Source organism: Epinephelus fuscoguttatus, linkage group LG9 (assembly GCF_011397635.1).
Source record: "Epinephelus fuscoguttatus linkage group LG9, E.fuscoguttatus.final_Chr_v1".
Lineage (NCBI taxonomy): Eukaryota > Metazoa > Chordata > Actinopteri > Perciformes > Serranidae > Epinephelus > Epinephelus fuscoguttatus.
In genome coordinates, this window is record NC_064760.1 from 32,090,214 (window position 1) to 32,110,602 (window position 20,389).

At 44.4% G+C, this 20,389-nt stretch overlaps 1 protein-coding gene across 6 annotated transcripts in view; it reads left to right on the forward strand.

Annotated features, from left to right (window-relative positions):
* tenm2a (teneurin transmembrane protein 2a) overlaps positions 1–20,286 on the forward strand; it is a 237,722-nt gene extending 217,436 nt beyond the window's left edge. For 4 of the 6 annotated variants that reach the window (XM_049585907.1, XM_049585908.1, XM_049585909.1 and 1 more), the window contains 19 exons: positions 267–534; positions 2,609–2,752; positions 5,690–5,939; positions 6,305–6,325; positions 6,466–6,695; positions 8,481–8,635; positions 8,944–9,045; positions 9,361–9,534; positions 10,567–11,204; positions 11,546–11,721; positions 13,392–13,627; positions 13,722–14,018; positions 14,264–14,821; positions 14,979–15,248; positions 15,346–15,756; positions 15,904–16,014; positions 16,153–16,420; positions 17,010–17,140; positions 17,904–20,286. In XM_049585907.1, coding sequence (XP_049441864.1) covers positions 267–534; positions 2,609–2,752; positions 5,690–5,939; positions 6,305–6,325; positions 6,466–6,695; positions 8,481–8,635; positions 8,944–9,045; positions 9,361–9,534; positions 10,567–11,204; positions 11,546–11,721; positions 13,392–13,627; positions 13,722–14,018; positions 14,264–14,821; positions 14,979–15,248; positions 15,346–15,756; positions 15,904–16,014; positions 16,153–16,420; positions 17,010–17,140; positions 17,904–18,641 — 5,178 coding nt within the window. In that variant the 3' untranslated portion in view covers positions 18,642–20,286. The remainder of the gene's footprint in view (positions 1–266; positions 535–2,608; positions 2,753–5,689; positions 5,940–6,304; positions 6,326–6,465; positions 6,696–8,480; positions 8,636–8,943; positions 9,046–9,360; positions 9,535–10,566; positions 11,205–11,545; positions 11,722–13,391; positions 13,628–13,721; positions 14,019–14,263; positions 14,822–14,978; positions 15,249–15,345; positions 15,757–15,903; positions 16,015–16,152; positions 16,421–17,009; positions 17,141–17,903) is intronic. The other 2 variants (XM_049585911.1, XM_049585912.1) reach the window with 1 other exon arrangement.
* The last annotated feature ends 103 nt before the right edge of the window (positions 20,287–20,389 follow it).

Sequence of the window (20,389 nt, forward strand, 5' to 3'; positions counted from 1 at the left end):
CTCTGGCAGCCGGCTAATCTCCCTTCTGGTTCCCTCGCTCTCCTCCCACTCTCCTGTATGCCTGTCTCTTGTAGCTTTCTTTCTCCTTTCGCTTCCATAGCTTTTCCCCCCATTTGCTCCCTCTTTCTCTATTTCTTTATTTCTACCATTGTTTTTTCCCTTTTTTTGTCCTTCAGCCGTCAGTGGAAGCGTGACCCCCATTACTGCCTCCCTCTCTAATCCCCCCTAATCCCTCTCTCCTGTCATCTTCTCTCTTTGTCTTCCAGGTGCTGCATGAGCAGATCGAGGTGCCTGGTTCGAGTCTGAAGCTGTGCTACCTAAGCTCCAGGACTCAGGGTTACCGCTCCCTGCTCAAGGTGACCATGACTCCAGCCGTGGTGTCCATGGGCCTGCTGAAGGTCCACCTGATGGTAGCAGTAGAGGGTCATCTCTTCCAGAAGTGGTTCCACGCCTCACCCAACCTGGCCTACACCTACATTTGGGATAAGACTGATGCATATGGGCAGAGGGTCTATGGGCTTTCTGAAGCAGTTGGTGAGTGGAAGGGACTGATGGAAGCTGTGTTTGGGGGTTGGGGGCTTTTTTTCCCAGTGGAGTAGAAACTTTACCAGTAAGGCAGCACTGGCTATGACAGAGGGAGAGAGTGCTAATTAGGAAGCCTGAAGGAGAGATAATACACCAGAAACCAGGCCTCCATCCACTACGCATTATAGCCACAGTTAAGTGCTTTTTTTTTTTTTTTTTTTTTTTTTTTTCATACGTCTATTTTTCATTGAAGCCGCGCGTGGTTCAGTCAGCCAGCCGTAACTGTGGTGAAGGGTTATTAGCCATCAGGGTGAGTTAGCAGTTAGCTACTGGAGCAGCAAGCATGAGTCCAGGGGAGCCTCAGTGCTATTACATTCTGCTGTCACAGTCGCTCACAGATGCTGTCAGCCAAGCACTGCTGTCAGGCCACAGATGCAGTGGACATCTGGGGCTTCAGTGTGGACTAAAATCATGAGGGGCATACTGTTTGGGAAATAACATTCGCTCAGAGACCCCATAATTCCCCAGAATGACATTTCTCAAACATAATAAAGCATATACATGGTTTATGATTAGGTTATGTTTTGCTAAGCGTGGATACAGACTCAGGTACACTGCATTATTGTTTGCCGCGAAGCTGAAAAGGTGCTGGCAACAGCACTCTCACTGTGACACAAGTGGGAGTTGATGTGTTAACACACTTTTCCTTTCAACAAGTTGGAACAGAGCAACACACACATGCATGCACAGCATTGCTCTGTGGTAAAAGAGGCTTTAAACAACCCGATTGTGAGAAAAATAATTGTACACGAGTCATAACCAAGAGGATAAATAGGCGTAAATGTCTAATTTTACCCATCTACCCACATCGTCCAATAAATGTCCCATTGGCGTGACAGCCCGTTATACAAAAAACAAACGCCCATTGCTCTGATGTCTCATGTTACTGAAAACACACAGTTAGGTAACCGAAACACCAGAAAAATGTTTGTATTGTTTGTTTTTTTAAATCACAGGTATTTTACACTTGCACATTATTTGATAGCAGATATGTTTAAATCTTATGTGTCTTAATGCTAAGGTAATGTACATGATAAGGTTTAGGCACCAAAACCATGAGGTTATAGTTAGGAACAGATCAAAGTTTGGTTTAAAACACCTACGTCTGGTGGCACAGAAGCTGCTGGAAAATTGGGGACAGGTTGGTAAAAAGCATCTGTGTTTGGTGACTTAAATGCTACCATGAAGGGTAGGTCACCTGGAATCAGTGGCTCAAACCATGCTGAGAGGCTAAGGGTCGGTAAAACCACTTGAGTTCGGTAGCTCAACGTTGCGGGGAGCTACCCGCAGGGAGTGTGTATTTTCAGAGAAACAGGACATCAGAGCAGTGTGCATTTGTTTTTGGGATAACAGGCTTTTGCGCCAATGGGACAATTTTCTGACTAATGGGGCTTCGAAATTCTGGAAAGTCAGAACAATAGCTTAGTAATTTCAAGTGTCACAGAATGGTCAACGTCGGAACATTACATTATGGCATTTTTTGACATTATTGATTGTACATCGCACTGGGGGAAAACTTGTACAAATGCACTAATTATTGTATGTCTGACATTGCTGACACGCCTGACAGTACATACAGTACATACATATGCAGAGTAGTCTCAATATATCTACTTCACCTCAGCTCTTTTTCCTTCTAAGCACCAATCAGCACATGTGCATGATCGGGGCAGCAGCAGAGCTTTCACAGTGGCAGCCAGTGTGACCTGCAGGTTTAAAGGCCCACTGGGCAATCTGTCCAATTAACAAGGTTTTTAATTGATTTAGCAGCATGCGAGGGTGTTAGTTAGGTGTGAGTGCAGGTTTTGGTACAGGTGCTAACTAGCTTCTCTGTGTATCACACATTTCACAACTTAAATGAAGTTGGGAGGTTATGCTCTAATTAAGTTTTACGTCACTTCTCTTCCTCCATTAGCTCTATCGTGTTTATGTATCCTGCTTATGTCTTTTTTCATCACCTCTTTTTATGTTGACACCTATTTTTTCCTCCACTTCTCTCGCCTCTACCCTCTTCTATATGTAGTGTCGGTGGGCTATGAGTATGAGTCCTGTGCCAGTCTCATCCTCTGGGAGAAGAGGACGGCCATTCTGCAAGGCTACGAGCTGGATCCCACAAATCTTGGCGGCTGGTCACTCAACAAGCATCATATACTGAATACAAGAAGTGGTACGTACACGCACGCCTTAATGTTCTCTCACAAATGAGCACACACTTTTCCACTTTTTCCTTCTGGTTTATATTTATCCAGTCCCCCGTGTGTAGCGTGTTTACAGTACTGTATATCTCACAAAACTTGCTATTGTCTTGGGGAGGGGGTAGGTTACACCGCGCTTCCTGTGGTTCATGTGGAGTTGCCAGGCGCCGCTTTTTACCTGTTTCACAGGAAGAGCTCACCTAGTTTGACTCCCTCTTCCACAAACGCCAGCCCTACTGAGTAAATATGTGCGCCGACCAATCAGCAGTAGCTAGCACAATAGAGGCAGGGGGTCGGGAGTGGCAGGGGGGCAGAGATACATTTTCCACCAACTGATTCGGGATGTGTGCGGCGCTTGTCGAAGGGGAGTCATTTTTGTTGCATCATCTACTGTACCATTATCTACACTCTGTGCAGTAATGCTGGAAAACATGGAAATATAAATGGGCTGATGCAGCAACGCTCACCTGCTGTGACAATCAGTGTACTAATGGAATGGACGCAACTGGAGAACCAGTGGTGTGTAGAGGCATTTTTAAATGTGGGGGAATGCATCCAGCCTCCCTCGTCCTCCTCACCTGATATAAGCCGGGCTGTACAGTAGAGTAATGTTTTCCCAGGAATGATGCAATACGACTATGTTTTACTTTGGCCGTCAAAAAGACTTATGTCAAAATAATAAAATGCCGTGCTGCAGTGATGAATGGAACACACAAGTGAACAAAACACCACTGCAGCACTGTTAAAAAATTTGGAATCTGCTAGAACAAAAGCTCAACTGGGTACAAAGGCTGAGAGGACAATGCTATATATTTGAATGGTCTTTGATGCTTTTAGGCTGTAAAAAGTCCTCTTTACAAATAGATTTTCATTCATTTTTTGTGAAGGGTTTGCAGAAGAGGAGTGTTTTGTACACGGAGAACAAAATGCCAATCAATGGTTCAACCAGACTGACGATTAAAAGGGCAGCAAGAGACAAAGAAACATCTGAGCAACAGTTAAATGAGAATAAAATAAATCACTAGTCGCTGGAAAAAGAAAGTGGAAACTTCAACATCAAAGTGTGTGCAGATTTAAATAGGAGCAGGTGTCTGTTACAGTGTCAAGTGTGCAATAATGCCTATAACAAGCTGGAATTAACAGGCAATGTGTTGCTTTAGCAAAGCTATTCTTAAATCTTCACAACAGAAGTAGGAGGGCACCCAAGGGTTAGCACAGAGAATATCAGCTGAGCATACTATGCACTTAGAAATCACAGTTTAAACTTATGAAATCTAATCACTGAATAGACTGCAGCGGGCTCAAAGAAAAATGGGTTCCCAAAATATTTAGAGCCCACTTGCACATTGATGGTTCATTGTGGTCACTTGTGCTTTTCAGGACTGGGGAACAAATTCAAAATCAAAGGGTGTTTGGTTACAATAATATAATAATAATACAATAATATTATCCTCTGTCATGCAACACTGTGAGGACATCACGTAAAATGAAGTTTTGATGATATAATTATTGGGGCCAAAACTATTTCACATGAAAATATTTCAGTGTTCAATGTTACAATAATAAGGCAGAATTTGTGAGGTCTTAACTAATTTAAACATCCATTTATAATTTCTTTTTGTGAATTTGAGTGAAGCCTTTCTATGTAAAAGTCCACATTTCTAATGTTACAAATATTCTTTTTAAAAACTATAATACTGTCATTTTCATACTTGCATTTACCTATTAGCAAAATACAGATTGACTTAACTCACTCTAATAACCAACAAAATAATATATTATTATATATAATATTCCTACATAACACTCATCTCTGCACAAGACCACATATATACTACTTATAAATGTCTGACACCTGAAGACACCCTGTACATTTGGTGTCGTAATTATGCTGTTTAATCAGTTGAAATAGCCATTATTGAAGGAAAACGTGGATATAACATTTAATCCAAAACTTTCGAAGGGAGATTAATTTATTACAAGCCTTAGAGCCTACAGCCACACTAGCAGCTGCACTCTAACATCAGCATGCTAACGTGCTAACTGTAGCCCTTTTTAAATAGCAATTGTGCAAATTTGCAGGTTAATGGCCTCAATTCCTTGTCTCCCCAGTTGCACATCTTTACAATGTCTGTCAGGTTTGCGTTTCCCTCTTACTACTAGCTGCTCATTCCTGCTATCAGCTGTTTCTTGTTTATCCACCGCCAATGGGTCGCACGTGCGGCGTCATCAACAGCTCCTCCCACAAGTCATCAACAGGCCCTCCCATTGCAGAAGGGCGCCTCGTTCTTTTTGAACCAAAAAGGTTCCGCCAATATGACTATCCTACGAAGCGGAAAATTGGGCACCTCGGATCAACTCGCCAATCCGACTATCTAAACGCTCGCAGCTTGCCGGCAAAACGGCCCAACATTCGCCAAAAATCTGGCAGTGTAAAAGGGGCCACTGACAATGCTATCATGTTATGTTAAGCAAGTTAAAAGCTTATCATCTTAGTTTAGCATGTTAGCACTTGCTTAGTAGCAGCTAACGCAAAGTACAGAGGGGGTTCTCACACAATTTCCTTACTTGAGTATTAGACATACACACATTTTGATCTGACGATAGCAGTACTTAAAGAGTTAAGGAATTAGCAAAGGTATTACAATTTGTCATGGGAAGCCATCCAATAATTGTTAAGACATTTTACTTGCTCATGCAAATGTCCACCTTATGGTGGTGCAAGATGAGTCTTGACAAAAGTGGTGGACCAACCAAACGAAAGACATCGCCTTCCCTATTCCCACACAGAAAAGGTGTCCAAAATATACTTGTATAACCTCTCAGCTTCTAATGTTACCAAAGATCCTCTAACCAAAATACTGATCCCGGATCTATTTATGTTTCTCTTCACCCTCACTCTTGTCCAGGCATTCTACACAAGGGTAGTGGCGAGAACATCTTTGTAACCGAGCAGCCCCCAGTAATCACCAGCGTCATGGGAAACGGACGGCGGCGCAGTATCTCCTGCCCCAGCTGTAATGGCCTGGCAGACGGCAACAAGCTGCTGGCACCGGTCGCCTTGGCAATGGGCATCGATGGCAGCCTGTATGTTGGGGATCTCAACTTTGTGCGCAGGGTCTACCCATCTATGAACACAACTGGCATCCTGGAATTAAGGTAAGAGAATAATAAATCAGAGAGCAGATTGGGATTTTGAGGTTTTTTTTGATGTTGCAGGAGACATACTGATAGATACAAAAAGGGCTGCATATAATAAAGTAAGATGGCAGGAGAAACAGAGGGGGAAGACGAGATGTTTTTAGTACATTAAACATGTAGGATCGCACCGTCCCTTGAAACAGTAAAGGTGAGACACTGGGGATGGCAAGACTGAAGTAGAATTATTCACTGTACTAGATACCATTTCTCCAAGGTGTTTAAATTTTGCTCTTCACACCACAGCCAGCTTTGTGTTGCTTTCCCCTGACTGTGTGAATTAACATTTGTCTTGTTGTGCTTTTGTCTCACTCTCTCCCTTGAAGGAACAAAGACTTTAGACACAGGTAAGATTCTTTGTTACGATAAATTAAAAGATATTTTTTTCCTGAACAGTTCAGCGAAAATAGCAATAGTACTACTTCAAATTAAATCAAGCTGTCTTTAAACGTTTAAAATAATCATGTCTTTCTTTCTATCACCACAGTAACAATCCAACCCATAAGTACTTCCTGGCAGTGGATCCAGTAACTGGGGCTTTGTTCATCTCAGACACCAACTCCCGCCGAATTTACCGCGTTCGCTCATTAACGGGAGGTCGCCTGCTGTCAGATAATGCAGAGGTGGTGGCTGGGACAGGGGAGCAGTGCCTGCCCTTTGATGAGCGCTGCGGTGACGGCGGCAAAGCCACTGAAGCTACACTTATGAGCCCCAAAGGTGAGCCACTGGCAAAGAGTCTGGAAAATTAATCACTAATTATGTTGATGACTGAATAATCGTTTTAGTCAATTATCAAGCAAAAATGTTGGCTCTCACTGAGTCCTGTTTGTGGAATGTGAGGGTGTGCTGCTTTTTTAAGCCTCCGTGCCGGCGACAGCTGCGGCCAGGGGCATTATGTTTTCGGCTTGTCCGTCCTTCCCATTTTTGTGAAGGAATATCTCAAGAGCACCTTGAAGGAGGTTGCTCAAATTCGGCACAAATGTCCTCCTGGACTCAAGGATGACCTGATTAGATTTTGGTCAAAGGTCACTATGACCTCGGGTTGAAGATGTGTATGAAGCATCCACATTTTTGAATTTGTAGCTTCTTTGCAGCAACATTCATATTTGAAGTGCCTACTGTCACGCCTACACATGAGGCTGGACAGACCTGATTGTAAACTGCAACTGAATCTAATTGGTGGAGGCATATAACCGTAAGACAGTAATTGTAGCTCTGTTTTATATCTTTATAAACTGAATATCTTTCAGATTTGTATAGTTGTTTGGACTCAACAAGACATTTAAGATGTCACGTCGGGCTATGGGAAATTGTGACAGGCATTTTTCACTATTTTCTAACATTTTATTGACTTTGCTCGTAATGAAACTAATCGTTAGTTGCAGCCCTAGGGAGGTACAGTCAAGCCAGTGCGGCCAATAACCTCTATATTTAGTCTTGATGATTACAGTTTTATAATTTGTTGAATTTCAGGGAATTCTTTAGATTGTTTTGGTCAAATGTCACATGTAGATTGAGGCGCATTAAATTTCCCTTGATCGGAATATAATTTGTTACTTGTGACTCAACTAAAGCAGGACAGACACAGAAGGAGGTTATAAACCAGGTTAATGTTAAACTTATTAATGGAATTATTTTTGTGGATCATCGGATCTTAGAACACTGTGACACCAAACTGTCAAGGATGTCACGCTGTCACATTTCCTGTCTGTGACACAAGTGTGTGCACATGTGCAGATGTTGGTTTATATACAGTGTGTGTGTGTGTGTGTGTGTGTGTGTGTGTGTTTGTGAGAGAAGATGGGAGAGATAGAGAAGACAATGAGCCACTGATTCCCTCTTACCTGTCACAGGCAAAGTCATCCGGCACACATCAGCTTGCCCTCTCCCTGCCTGTTCCTTCTCCATCTTTCTCTTCCTTCCTCTTCCTCTCTCTCATTTACTGTGTGCCCTTCGCTGTATCCTCCATCTGTTGTTGCGCGTCTCGGTGCGTCTAGAAGTTATTTTGGGGCACAGTTGCCTCAAACAAACACACCTGTCTGAATGCCTGCTGCCTGTTAGACCGACGAGGCTGACACAGCACCACTGGTAAACGCTAAAATAGAGAAAGGAAGGAACAAATGAAAAGAAGAAAGGTGGAGGCGCCAAAAAAAAAGAGGCAGCAGCAAGGGGAAACAGAGGAAGGAAGTAGAGTGCAACAGATCACTTGGCTTTCTAAAGAATCTGCTTGCAGTCTACAGTTGCCCTCTGGGAGGAGCATGAGCTCAGCTCTGCATCCTGATGACTCATCCCAAAACTAACACTTCTCTAACAGTTCGATGCCCCTTCCATCACTTTGTTCCCTCTCATTCGATGAAGCATTGAGCAATTCGGCTGTCAGGGCTGCTATCCGTTCTCAGCCGGTGGAAGGAGTGAAGTTTAATTGACTTAAAATGTCTATGGGTTGCCCGCGGCGTTTGAGTTATAAGTCGTCACTCACGGTGTTCATCTCTGCTTTGACAGGTATCGCAGTGGATAAAAATGGGCTGATGTACTTTGTGGACGCCACCATGATCCGTAAGGTGGACCAGAACGGCATCATCTCCACTCTTCTGGGGGCCAATGATCTGACTGCCGTACGGCCGCTGAGCTGTGACTCCAGCATGGACGTCAGCCAGGTACGGCGGTTAAAGAGGAAGTGCGGGAGAGACAAGAGATGGCGGTGTGATAGATGATGATCTAACAGCCCTGTGAGTGCTGAGCTATGACGATTGTGTGGACACGCGCCAGCCAGGAGGTCAGGGAGGGACTGATTTAGGGGGGGATTAAAGAGTCCATGGATAAATGAATGGATCAAAAGAGAGTGAGGACTGCAGTCACTTAAAAAAAAATGAAGAAGAGACTTGTCTGAGCCTTGGCATCCTTTCAAAACGCCTCCCTCAGCATAGATATTATCTCATGTATAACTTTTGTTTCTGCCTACTAGGTGCGTCTCGAGTGGCCCACTGACTTAGCAGTGAACCCCATGGACAACTCTCTCTATGTCCTGGAAAACAATGTCATCCTACGCATCACTGAGAACCACCAGGTCTGTACCACAAGGCTGGATCATCACTGCAAAACCCTTAGGGTGGTTTTGACAGGATTTAGTCCCAATTAGGCTTTCTCTGGCCAATTTAGAAGTAAAAGTTCATATTCAAACATAGTTTTCTAAGTTTTGCAGTGGTGATTGCATTACTAATTAATTAGCTCTTGGAAAATTCTACTTTCTGGAATCTTGCTTCATTATGGAAAGTTTCATCTGCAGTGTGTGAAGAGCAAAGCACTGCTAACATCTATGCATGTTTGTGGAAGTATTGCCATCATTTGATCATTGATGTGACACTACATTCATTCATTACAGGTGAGCATCATAGCAGGTCGGCCCATGCACTGTCAAGTGCCAGGTATCGACTACAGCCTCAGTAAGCTGGCCATACATGCGGCCCTGGAGAGCGCCACAGCCATCGCTCTGTCCCACACCGGCATCCTCTATATCGCTGAGACGGACGAGAAAAAGATCAACAGAGTTCGGCAGGTATGAGATGGAGGAGTGCTACACACACAACCTCATCTTTGAATACCCCCGCACCCGTATCAGATAAACTCAAGTGCCCTTTTATCAACACCACCCACCAGGTTCCAAATGTGTTCATAAATGGGATATCATTAAACACCATTAGGGCGCCCAGGAGCTCAGTAGGTGGGGCATGTGCACCATGTACAAAGGCAGTGTCCGTGCTGCAGTGGCTGAGGCTTCGATTTCAACCCGCAGCCCTTTGCTGCATGTCTCTTTGCCCCTCAACCAGCTTTGTATCATCACAATGTGATTCATATGTGTAAATGAACTATGTTAAACTTCTCTCAACCTTACCAACACCCAGATCTCCCTGCTCAAACTACAGATTGTACTTTCTCATTTTTGTAGACAAGTATATTATTGTATCCAGAAAGAGCCTCATCTCCATCTCTTTCTGTCGTTCTCTGAAACTCAGATTAGACTGTGAAACTACAGTGTTGATCAAATATAAACCAAGAGTCTGTTACTGTATTGCCTATTTGTTGCCTAAAATGTCTTCAGAAACATATTTTAGCTCACCCTTTAGCTGTAATTCAAGATCTTACTTTACCAGCCAGTGGCCATATTGTTTTCAAATTAGTTTTCCACCACAGTTTTTCCATGTACCCTCTGGTAACAACAGAAGTACTCCCCAGGGTACAAGTACCCCTGATTGGGAATCACTGCTGCACAGTTGTTCAGCTGCGTGGTTGTTTTAGAAGGAATTTGTTAGTTTAAACTTATTTTTGTTGGCTAGCAGAACTGACAGCACAGCTGGTCAGGCTGTGTGGGTGCTTTTTAAGATATTCTGAGATTGTTTCAGATCTCCAGACACTACATTCAGTTCAGGCACTTTAATGTTTTCTTCCATTCCTCTGTTTTGATAACTCAAAACGAATTGCGCTTTTGGTGATCCATTTTCTTTCATTGTGTGGTGAGAGGGTTTTTTTCCCCCATTCTCATCATTAACCGGCTCTCCTCTTCCATTTTCTGTCTGTGCATTTTTCTTAGGTGAGCACTAATGGAGAAATCTCTCTCCTGGCCGGTGCCGCCTCCGACTGCGACTGCAAGAATGACGTCAACTGCAACTGCTTCTACGGCGATGATGGCTATGCCCCCGATGCCGGCTTGAACTCCCCCACTTCCTTGGCTGTGTCCCCCGATGGAACGCTCTTTATCGCAGACCTCAACAATATACGCATCAGAGCTGTGCGGGCCAACCGGCCCGGCCCTGCCGTGTCCAGCGTGGGGTACGGAGGATCTGCGCAGTACGAGGTTGCATCGCCAAGAGAACAGGAGCTGTATGTCTTCAACGGGGAGGGTCTACACATCCAGACAATTAGCCTGGTAACTGGGGAGCCACTTTACAACTTCACCTATGGTCCTGATGGAGAGCTGGCCATGCTGGTGGATAACTGCAACAACACAGTGAAGGTGAGAAGGGACGGCCAGGGCCAGGGAGGAGGAGCCGGACTGCTCAGATTGGTGCTGCTGCCAGAGAATCAAGTGGTGACCCTGGGACTGGACCCCACCGGAGGGCTGCGCAGTGTGTCAGCCCTGGGCCAGGAGGTGGCTCTGATGGGTTACAGTGGCAACACGGGCCTCTTGGCTACCAAAGCTGATGAGACTGGATGGACCACATTTTACCAGTGAGTGTTTGTGATAGTGTGTGAATGTGTGTGTTTGAATATTTCCATCACTTATCTACATGTCTGAAATACAAAATGAATGAGTTTCACAGGTTTTATGTTCATCGTGTTCTATTGAATTCCCAATGATTCATCTGACACCTCACACAGTGTGCTGCTGCCCCCCAGTGTTGGCTTTAATAACTACAGCCAACTCCTGAACAATGACTTGCTATGTCCCTCTCAGGCAGTGTGTGTGTGTGTGTGCGTGTGTGCGCGTGTGTGCGCTTGCACAACACACATGCAGTTCAAATATGACACTTTCTTTGCCTTTGCCAATCACCCTCCCTGCAATTTCCCAGGTACGACAGTGAGGGTCGCCTGACCAACGTCACATACCCCACGGGCATGGTGACAAGCCTCCACCGGGAGATCGAGCGCTCCATCAATATCGACATCGAGAGCTCTAGCAGAGACGACGATGTCACCGTCATCACCAACCTGTCCTCCGTGGAAGCCTCGTACACTGTGGTGCAAGGTAGAGACACACTCAGCACATATACGGAGGAAAATGAGCTGGTCATGAATTTTTAAATACTTGCAGAGGATGTGGCATGGAGGGCTCAAGTCGTCAACGTAGGGCCATATAAATCAAAATGCAATATCAATTATGTTACGAATTAATTATTGAGTGGTAGATAAAATTAAAGTGGGTTTTTATATGTTATTGATGCTTGGGCAAGACACTAAAACTATTTAATCTTGGTATTCAAAAATATAGCCGCCCTCTGTGATGGTGGATATGCGCCGGCCTGCCGACTCTAATTGAAAGTCTTGTAATTTTCACTCAGTTATGTGCATGCACCAGGAGATTATTTCCCTTCCCTACCCACATCCAGCCTTTCTCTCGCTCCCTCTCATGGAGTAAAATTACCAATATATAGTTGTTAATCCCAGCTGGGATCATCCTGCTTTTGAATATCATCACAGCAAAATTCATTAACTCATGCAGAGTGAATCCTCCTTATCCCTCAAGCTTTCTCCTCACACACATACACACAGACGCACCGACATACAAATACAGCTCTCAACCATTTCCCATGATCCCTGAGCTTATTTGGTCTGTTTAGAGAGGAAGGAGAAGAAAGAGAATAATTTTCTCCCTTTTCTTGACCAGTGGCGTGACAGAAGTATGAATGCAGACTGTGGGCTACATAAATCTGAAGGTCTCCTAGAAAATAAGTTGTAGATGTATTCAGTGATCCACCTGCGTTGCGGGAGGAAAAGGGGAGAGTTGTTCACGGAGCTGTAAGTCATTTAAGGTTTCCACCGCACTGTGTGGGTTTCAGCACGGCTCTCTGCTGACATACTCACTTAACCATCTCCCTCTCTTTCCACTCTTTCTCGCTCTCTTCATTAACTCCTGCACAGTGAATTCTCGTTGGCCCTCAAGCTCTCATTTCTCTCTCTGTCTCCCTCTCCTTCCCTCTCCCTCGCTTCTGTTTTATTACGAGGTCGTTCAGACAGAGAGAGCAGAGAAGATTTATCTAAAGGCTGTTGCTGCCAAGTCAATGGAAAAAGCTTCACTTGTCTGTTTGAGGCATTGTTAAAATGTGCCTGGAGCTTTATTACAAATTGGCCTTATGGATTACTGTCATTTATGGTGGGGCTTCAAAGGGAGACACCATCTGATCCCCTAACCTTTTGTAAATGAAAGAAGGAAAAAAAAAAAAGAAAAGCTCCCTCCCTCTGCATCTGCCAGATATTTCTGAGCCGAAAACAATTTTATCTTACTTTCAATCACATCATTGTGATCAGGACGCCTGTTTTCAGACATCTGAGGGAAAATTTTGCCTCAGCATTAGGCACGGGCTTATCTGTTTCCATTCTTGTGTTTGAGAGTGAGTCATTAAACTGTAGAGATAGGGAGATTGTAGAGAGAGTCAGTTTAGCCTGACTATTTTCATTCAGAATATTTTAGAGTTTGCGCGAAGGTCTATAAATATTTTATGGACATGATCTTGTTCTTACTGACGTGAGCCTGTCGGCTTAAGATTAGACTTTTCCTTGTCTTTTATGTATCAATAATTGCTTTTCTTACAACATGGATATCTTGTCAAATGCTGCTAGACAAAGGCTAAAAGTCATCTAGTCCCTTCAGTGGCTACTATCCTTACCTGACTCATACCTATGTGTCTCCCCCTACAGACCAGGTGAGGAACAGCTACCAGCTGTGCAATAATGGGACCCTGAGAGTGATGTACGCCAATGGTATGGGTATCAGCTTTCACACAGAGCCCCACATCCTGGCAGGCTCTGTCAGCCCTACGATTGGTCGCAGGAACATCACCCTGCCCACTGACAACGGCCTCAACTCCATTGAATGGCGTCTGCGTAAGGAGCAGACCAAGGGCAAGATCACCGTGTTTGGGAGGAAGCTTAGAGTGAGTTGACCTTTTTATATGTCAGTGACGGCCTTGTTTATAAAACAATGTTAACATTTCCTGAAATTAACTCTTCTTTTCCCCTTCTCTTTAGGCTCATGGTCGCAATCTGCTCTCCATTGACTTTGACCGCAACACACGCACAGAGAAGATTTACGATGACCACCGCAAGTTCACGCTGCGCATCATGTACGATGCTCAGGGCCGGCCAGCTATGTGGTTGCCCAGCAGCAGCCTGGCAGTTGTCAACGTGTCGTATTCTACCACTGGACAGCTAGTTGGGCTGCAGAGGGGAAGCATGAGTGAGAGGACTGAATTCGACCCACAGGGACGCATCCTGTCTCGCTCTTTCGTGGACGGGAAGGTGTGGAGCTACAGCTACCTCGACAAAGTAAGCACGTTTATCTTTAATATTGTCATCTAGGTATCAAATCTTAGCAAGGCAAGGCAATTGCAAGAACAAAAAGCAATTTGGATTGCAGAATTGAGTGAAGTAATACATCATTTTCATGGTTATGAAGATTCAAATTTGTCAGCTGAGAGCAAATTACTGCTGGTGCTATTTCACAGGAGGCAAGTCATCCATTGATAATGCTATTATATTAATCCGGATTTCATCTCCCTCTCTGCTTCCAGTCCATGGTGCTGCTGCTGCAGAGCCAGAGACAGTACGTCTTTGAGTTTGACGCCTCAGGTCGGGTCACAGCTGTCACCATGCCCAGTGTGGCCCGCCACACCATGTTCACACACGTGTCAGTCGGATACATCCGCAACACCTACAACCCCCCAGAGAGCAACGCCTCAATCATCCACGACTTCAGCGAAGACGGCAGACCTCAAGCCACACATTACCTGGGCACCGGCCGCCGTGTCCTCTACAAGTACGGCAAGCTGGCAAAGCTGTCAGAGATCGTGTACGACAGCACCGCCGTCACTTTCGGCTATGACGAGACAGCTGGTGTGCTGAAGATGGTCAACCTGCAGAGCGGGGGCTTCTCATGCACCATTCGCTATCGCAAAATGGGCCCGCTCATCGACAAGCAGATCTACCGCTTCAGTGAGGAGGGAATGGTCAACGCAAGGTTTGATTACACCTACCATGACAACAGCTTCCGTATCGCCAGCATGAAGCCAGTCATCAGCGAGACGCCACTGCCTGTTGACCTCTACCGATACGATGAGATCTCTGGAAAGGTGCATAAACTTTGTTCCAGTTTATGTTGTCTCTTCATCCCCTGTTGAGCAGTGATGTACAAAAGAATGTAACTTACAAAATGAACTTCACCTGTGTGTACCTTCTTTGGTTGGCTGCCAGAGGACTCACCTTTTCTCTAAACCTTTCTACCTACAGGTGGAGCACTTTGGAAAATTCGGGGTCATTTACTACGACATTAATCAGATCATCACCACCGCCGTTATGACGCTGAGCAAGCATTTCGACACCCACGGTCGCATCAAGGAGGTCCAGTACGAGATTTTCCGTTCTCTTATGTACTGGATGACAGTCCAGTATGACAGCATGGGACGGGTGGTGAAGAGAGAGCTCAAAATTGGGCCCTACGCCAACACCACTCAATACCGCTATGATTATGATGGAGACGGTCAGCTCAGCGGCGTGAAGGTGAGTTGGTGTAATGTGAAGTTTTGTTTTGAAAGCGTAGGTACTCCAATAGACAAAAACTGACAATCACATTCACAAACTTCTTTGTTTCATCCAGGTGAATGACTGGTCCACCTGGCGCTACAGCTATGACCTGAACGGTAACCTCCATCTGCTAAATCCCGGAAACAGCGCCCGCATCTTGCCGCTCCGCTATGACCTTAGAGACCGCATCACACGCCTGGGGGATGTCCAGTACCGCCTGGATGAGGACGGCTACCTCAGCCAGCGTGGTTCAGATGTTTTTGATTATAACTCCAAAGGTCAGCTTCTGAGGGCGTACAATCGAGGCCCCGGCGGCTGGAGCGTTGTGTATCACTACGACGGGCTGGGCCGCAGGGTGTCCACGAGGAACAGCCTGGGACAGCACCTTCAGTTCTTTTATGCTGATCTCAACCACCCGACCAGGGTCACGCACATCTTCAACCACTCCAGCTCGGACATCTCGTCGCTCTACTATGACCTGCAGGTAGGCATGGGAGGACATTTCTACCAAAATCCTTACTTTATATTGAATAATCTTTTCTAAGAAATCTGAATGCTTATAAATATTGTCGTTAGAGCAACACAACCTTGTTTAAAGCATGTACTGAATCTCTGACTGTCTCGTGATCAGGGACATTTGTTCGCCATGGAGGTGAGCAGTGGAGAGGAATACTACATAGCTTCTGACAACACCGGCACACCACTGGCTGTCTTCAGCAGCAATGGACAAATGATCAAGCAGGTAATTCACAAAGTTTGCATCTCACATTATTTGCCTCCAATTACTGCTACAAATTTAAATTAAATGATGTTTAAAACAACAAGAAATCTGCATGAGGGAAAGGCTTCTGCAAAAACTGACTCTGCTTGTGTCCTCCAGGTGCAGTACACAGCTTACGGAGAAGTGTACTTGGACTCTAACCCAGAGTTCCAGCTGGTGGTCGGTTTCCACGGTGGTCTCTACGACCCCTTGACTAAACTGGTCCACTTTACCCAGCGGGACTATGACGTCTTGGCCGGGCGCTGGACCTCACCCGACTATAGCATCTGGCCCAAGATAGGGAAGGATCCCTCGCCGTTTAATTTGTACATGTTCAAGAACAACAACCCCCTCAGTGACATGCTGGATGTCAAAAATTATGTCACAGGTAAGGGATTAATAAGTATTAATGTGGTGCACGTGTTGAGTTCTGTTGTATGAATATTTCTACATAATTAGGCCTTTTTTTTTCTTTTTTTTTTTAATTCATCTCAAGTCACTAGAGTTTTATTCAAACCTGTCTATTCACCCTCAGAATTTAAAAAAATTCACCACAGTAGACACAGGGGATGTTTCACACAAAACAATTTACTAAGTCAGCATATGTTTTTTCAAGAATGTAATGTTGATGCAGCAGAATAGTCACATAAAACCAGTGCTGTAATGGTCAGACAGTAGATGAGGTAACATCAGTTCAGACTCCAGGACAAGCTAAACCTACCTTATTTCCTGACACTGTCTTAGATATATCTTCAGCGTGTGGAAGAAACAAATTGTTATGTTATGGAAAACATTGTTTATGCAAGTAACAATGTACTGCAGATGGCACAGTAGCTGATAGCTTAGCATAACACCAGATGAGACACACAGGCAAACACACTTTCACGTTTTTATGCTTTAAAAGAAAAAAAAGATTCATTTGCTACCGTGTTTAACTTTGTCACTCGGCTAATTAATTTCCCTCATGTCTGCTGTAGATGTGAAGAGCTGGCTGGTGATGTTTGGCTTCCAGCTCAGTAACATAATCCCAGGGTTCCCTCGACACTCACTCTACTTTGTGGAGCCGCCGTATGAGCTGCAGGCCACCCAGCACTGTGAGAACGGACAGGTAGGGACCGCTGTGCTGAAAATATTACAATATTCAGGAGAATCAAAGCCAAAATTAACCCCATGGTGGTGATTCAGCTGTTCGTGTTAATACAGACACCAGTCATCTGTCACAGCAATATTTGCACATTCTAGTCAGTTGTGTGTTAAAAGTCAAGTGTGTAAGATTTAGGGGGACATATTAGCTGCGATGGAATATAATATAATAAGTATGTTTTCTTAATTGTATAATCACCTGAAGATAAAAAATATTTGTGTTTTCCTTTCTTACCTTATGAGTAGCATTCGAAAAACAATGATTTTTTGCTTTATTCAGATTTTACATCCGGTTTGTTTGATTTGGAGAAAATGAGACCGCTGCAAATAATTCAGCTCATGGTAAAATCGTCCTGAATGTCTGGATCTCTAAAGTTATCAGGAAAAAAAAGTAGCACATTAGCAGGTGCTAAGCTAGTAGCCCTTCTCCAGTGAGCAAAACAAGGTAGGAGAAACACTGATTTTTAAGATGAAACTGTTTTATTCAGAGTTTTGACCAGTTTTAGTCACCTGGTCCGTTTATTTTGGAGAGGATGAGACCTCTGTGGATAAATCGGCTCCCACTTAAAACCTTTCAAACAATGAACACTGAAGGAATCTTAACCGGGGAAAGTTTCAGCTGGGTGCAATTTGCAGTCTTCACCACTAGATGTCACTAAATCCCCCTAAATGTTACATACTGCTCTTCTATCTGTAAACAAAGTGACAAAGCTCTATTTCTCATGTAGCTCATCACTGGCGTGCAGCAGGCAGCAGAGCGTCACAACCAGGCCTTCATGGCACTGGAGGGTCGTCTCCTCAACAAGGAACGCCGCAGACGCAAGGACAAGCCTGGTCACTGGTTCGGCACCAGCACCCCCATAATAGGCCGAGGAGTAATGCTGGCTCTGAAGGAAGGCCGAGTGGTAGCTGGCGTTTCAGCTTTGGCCAGTGACGACAGCCGTAAAGTGGCTCTGGTGCTCAATGGCGCCCAGTACCTCGAAGGCACCCATTACACCCAGGACGGAAAAGACTGTCACTACTTTGTGAAAGTCGGCTCTGCTGACAGTGACCTGCTGGCTCTGGGGCTTACCAATGGGCGTAAGTCACTAGAGAGCGGTATCAATGTGACCGTGAGTGGCCGCTCTAGGAGAGGAGTGACTGTAGAGTTTGCAGTTCCGTCGTTAGTACTGAGCGTTCGGTACGGGCTCGCTGTGGACGTGGTGGATGAAGAGAAGGTAAGACTGTTGGAGCTGGCCAGGCAGAGAGCCTTGGCTGGGGCCTGGGCCAAGGAGCAGCAGAGGGCCAGGGACGGGAAGGGAGGCAGTCGCCTCTGGACGGAGGGGGAGCGACAGCAGCTCCTAACGACAGGTAGAGTACAAGGCTACGATGGCTACTATGTACTGCCTGTGGAGCAGTATCCAGAACTGGCTGACAGCAGCAACAACATCCAGTTCCTCAGACAGAACGAGATGGGCAAGAGGTAACAGCCCACCTGAACTCTCCCCACTCTCACTTCTCTAGATCCTGCTCCTTTTTCCTACCCAGCCTCCTCAACCCTACTCCTCTTAAAACCCATGGAGAATTAACCAACAAATGGGGTTACTCACGGAACGCTGCAGGGACTTTTGAAAAGAATGACTTATCAGAAAACATATTATTGTTAATTTTACTGCCACAGGCAAAAAATTTAGTCAAACAGTTCGTTTTTTTGTTTTTGAAAAAAACTTTGAACAACTGAAAAAGCACTGAAGAACTCTTGAGAACTGTTGCTTAATGAATAAGAAGATTCCCCTTTTTAAAAAAGATAGTGATATTTTCGCCCATATTTTTTGGGTCACACTGAGAGCGGCCATGACAGCTACTGAACACACAGTGGAGTTGTACTGCGCTGGCCTCTGCGGTGCTTCTGTCTCTAATAGACACTGAAGGCACAGGGACCAAAGTGGAGACAAAGCCACTCCAGAGTGCAGCCATTGCAACCAACACATCACACGGAGGACATCATAAACAGCGACAGACAAGGCAATGTTAAAGGTCGTCCAATACTATGAGTCGTCTCCCTGTCTCAGGCCTCCCATCGTCCACCACGGACCAGTCCTCTGCTGCTGAGGCGGCGCACATCCAACCGAGCAACACACAAGCTAACGGCATCCTTGAACAAATCCAAGCTGTTAACGGACTGGAGAATAAACTTTTTTAAAAAAAAAACAAATAAAAAAAAGTGATGGCTATATTTGTGGACAGTGGTATCACACAGCATTGTTTATTTTAAAATGGGGTGAAGAATCATATTACTACATATGTGTCCGACTACACTAAATTTCAGGATGTTGCGTATATTGTAGATGCCGTAGTTTTGTACGTTTCAGTCGCGGTAGAATTGTGAGACTTTCACCAAGGCACTTCTGTACAGAACGATCAAACACACCACTCACAGAGTCCGGAAAAACATGCTAAGTTAGTATTTATTTTATTCTTTTTTAATTTATTTATTCTTAGTACTATATGACAATCATGAATGAGTCACCAGTTCTATTCCAAATGAACATTAATGGATGAGTTTATTTTCTTTTGTAAAATATGTAAGAAATGTTCATTTTGTTTTTGTATTAATTTCCGTTTGCTGCCAGAGCAAATAATAGTCACTCTCAAAAAGAATAATTTATGTAATAAAGTGTTTTAAAAAAAAAAAAACGGTTTATACTTTAAATAAAGTCTTTAAAACTGTGAAATCTGTTTTTTCGAACTATATTTCGATGTACAGTGTATAGACCTACCTTTATGCAGCACAGTAGAATATTGTCCAGAATATCAAGTTTTATATTTCTAAGAGGAAGTGGCTTGTAATGTGCAAAATCTTTAGCTGGTCTTACTACTCTAGAGTTTTGTGGCACTCTAATATTCCATATCTACAATATCAACCCCCCCAGTTTGTTGTTTTTGACTGTTTTTTTGTTCGGAAGCAGAGATATTTCTGTCCTAGATCCCAACAGCAGTAGCAGTAATGGATCCCTCTCACTGTGAAGAGACTCGTGCTGGATGTCATAATGTACCAAATCAGTATTATCAAAGGATGATTCTTATACATTCACTGAAACGAGACTCTTCTGAGAACCTTATCAATAAAACATAATTGTTTACTTCAACTGAGAGACGTGTAGTTCACTTTCATCTCTTTTTTTTGTGTGTTTGAAGATGATTGATGTTCTCTCTACAGCGGCAACTTCCACCA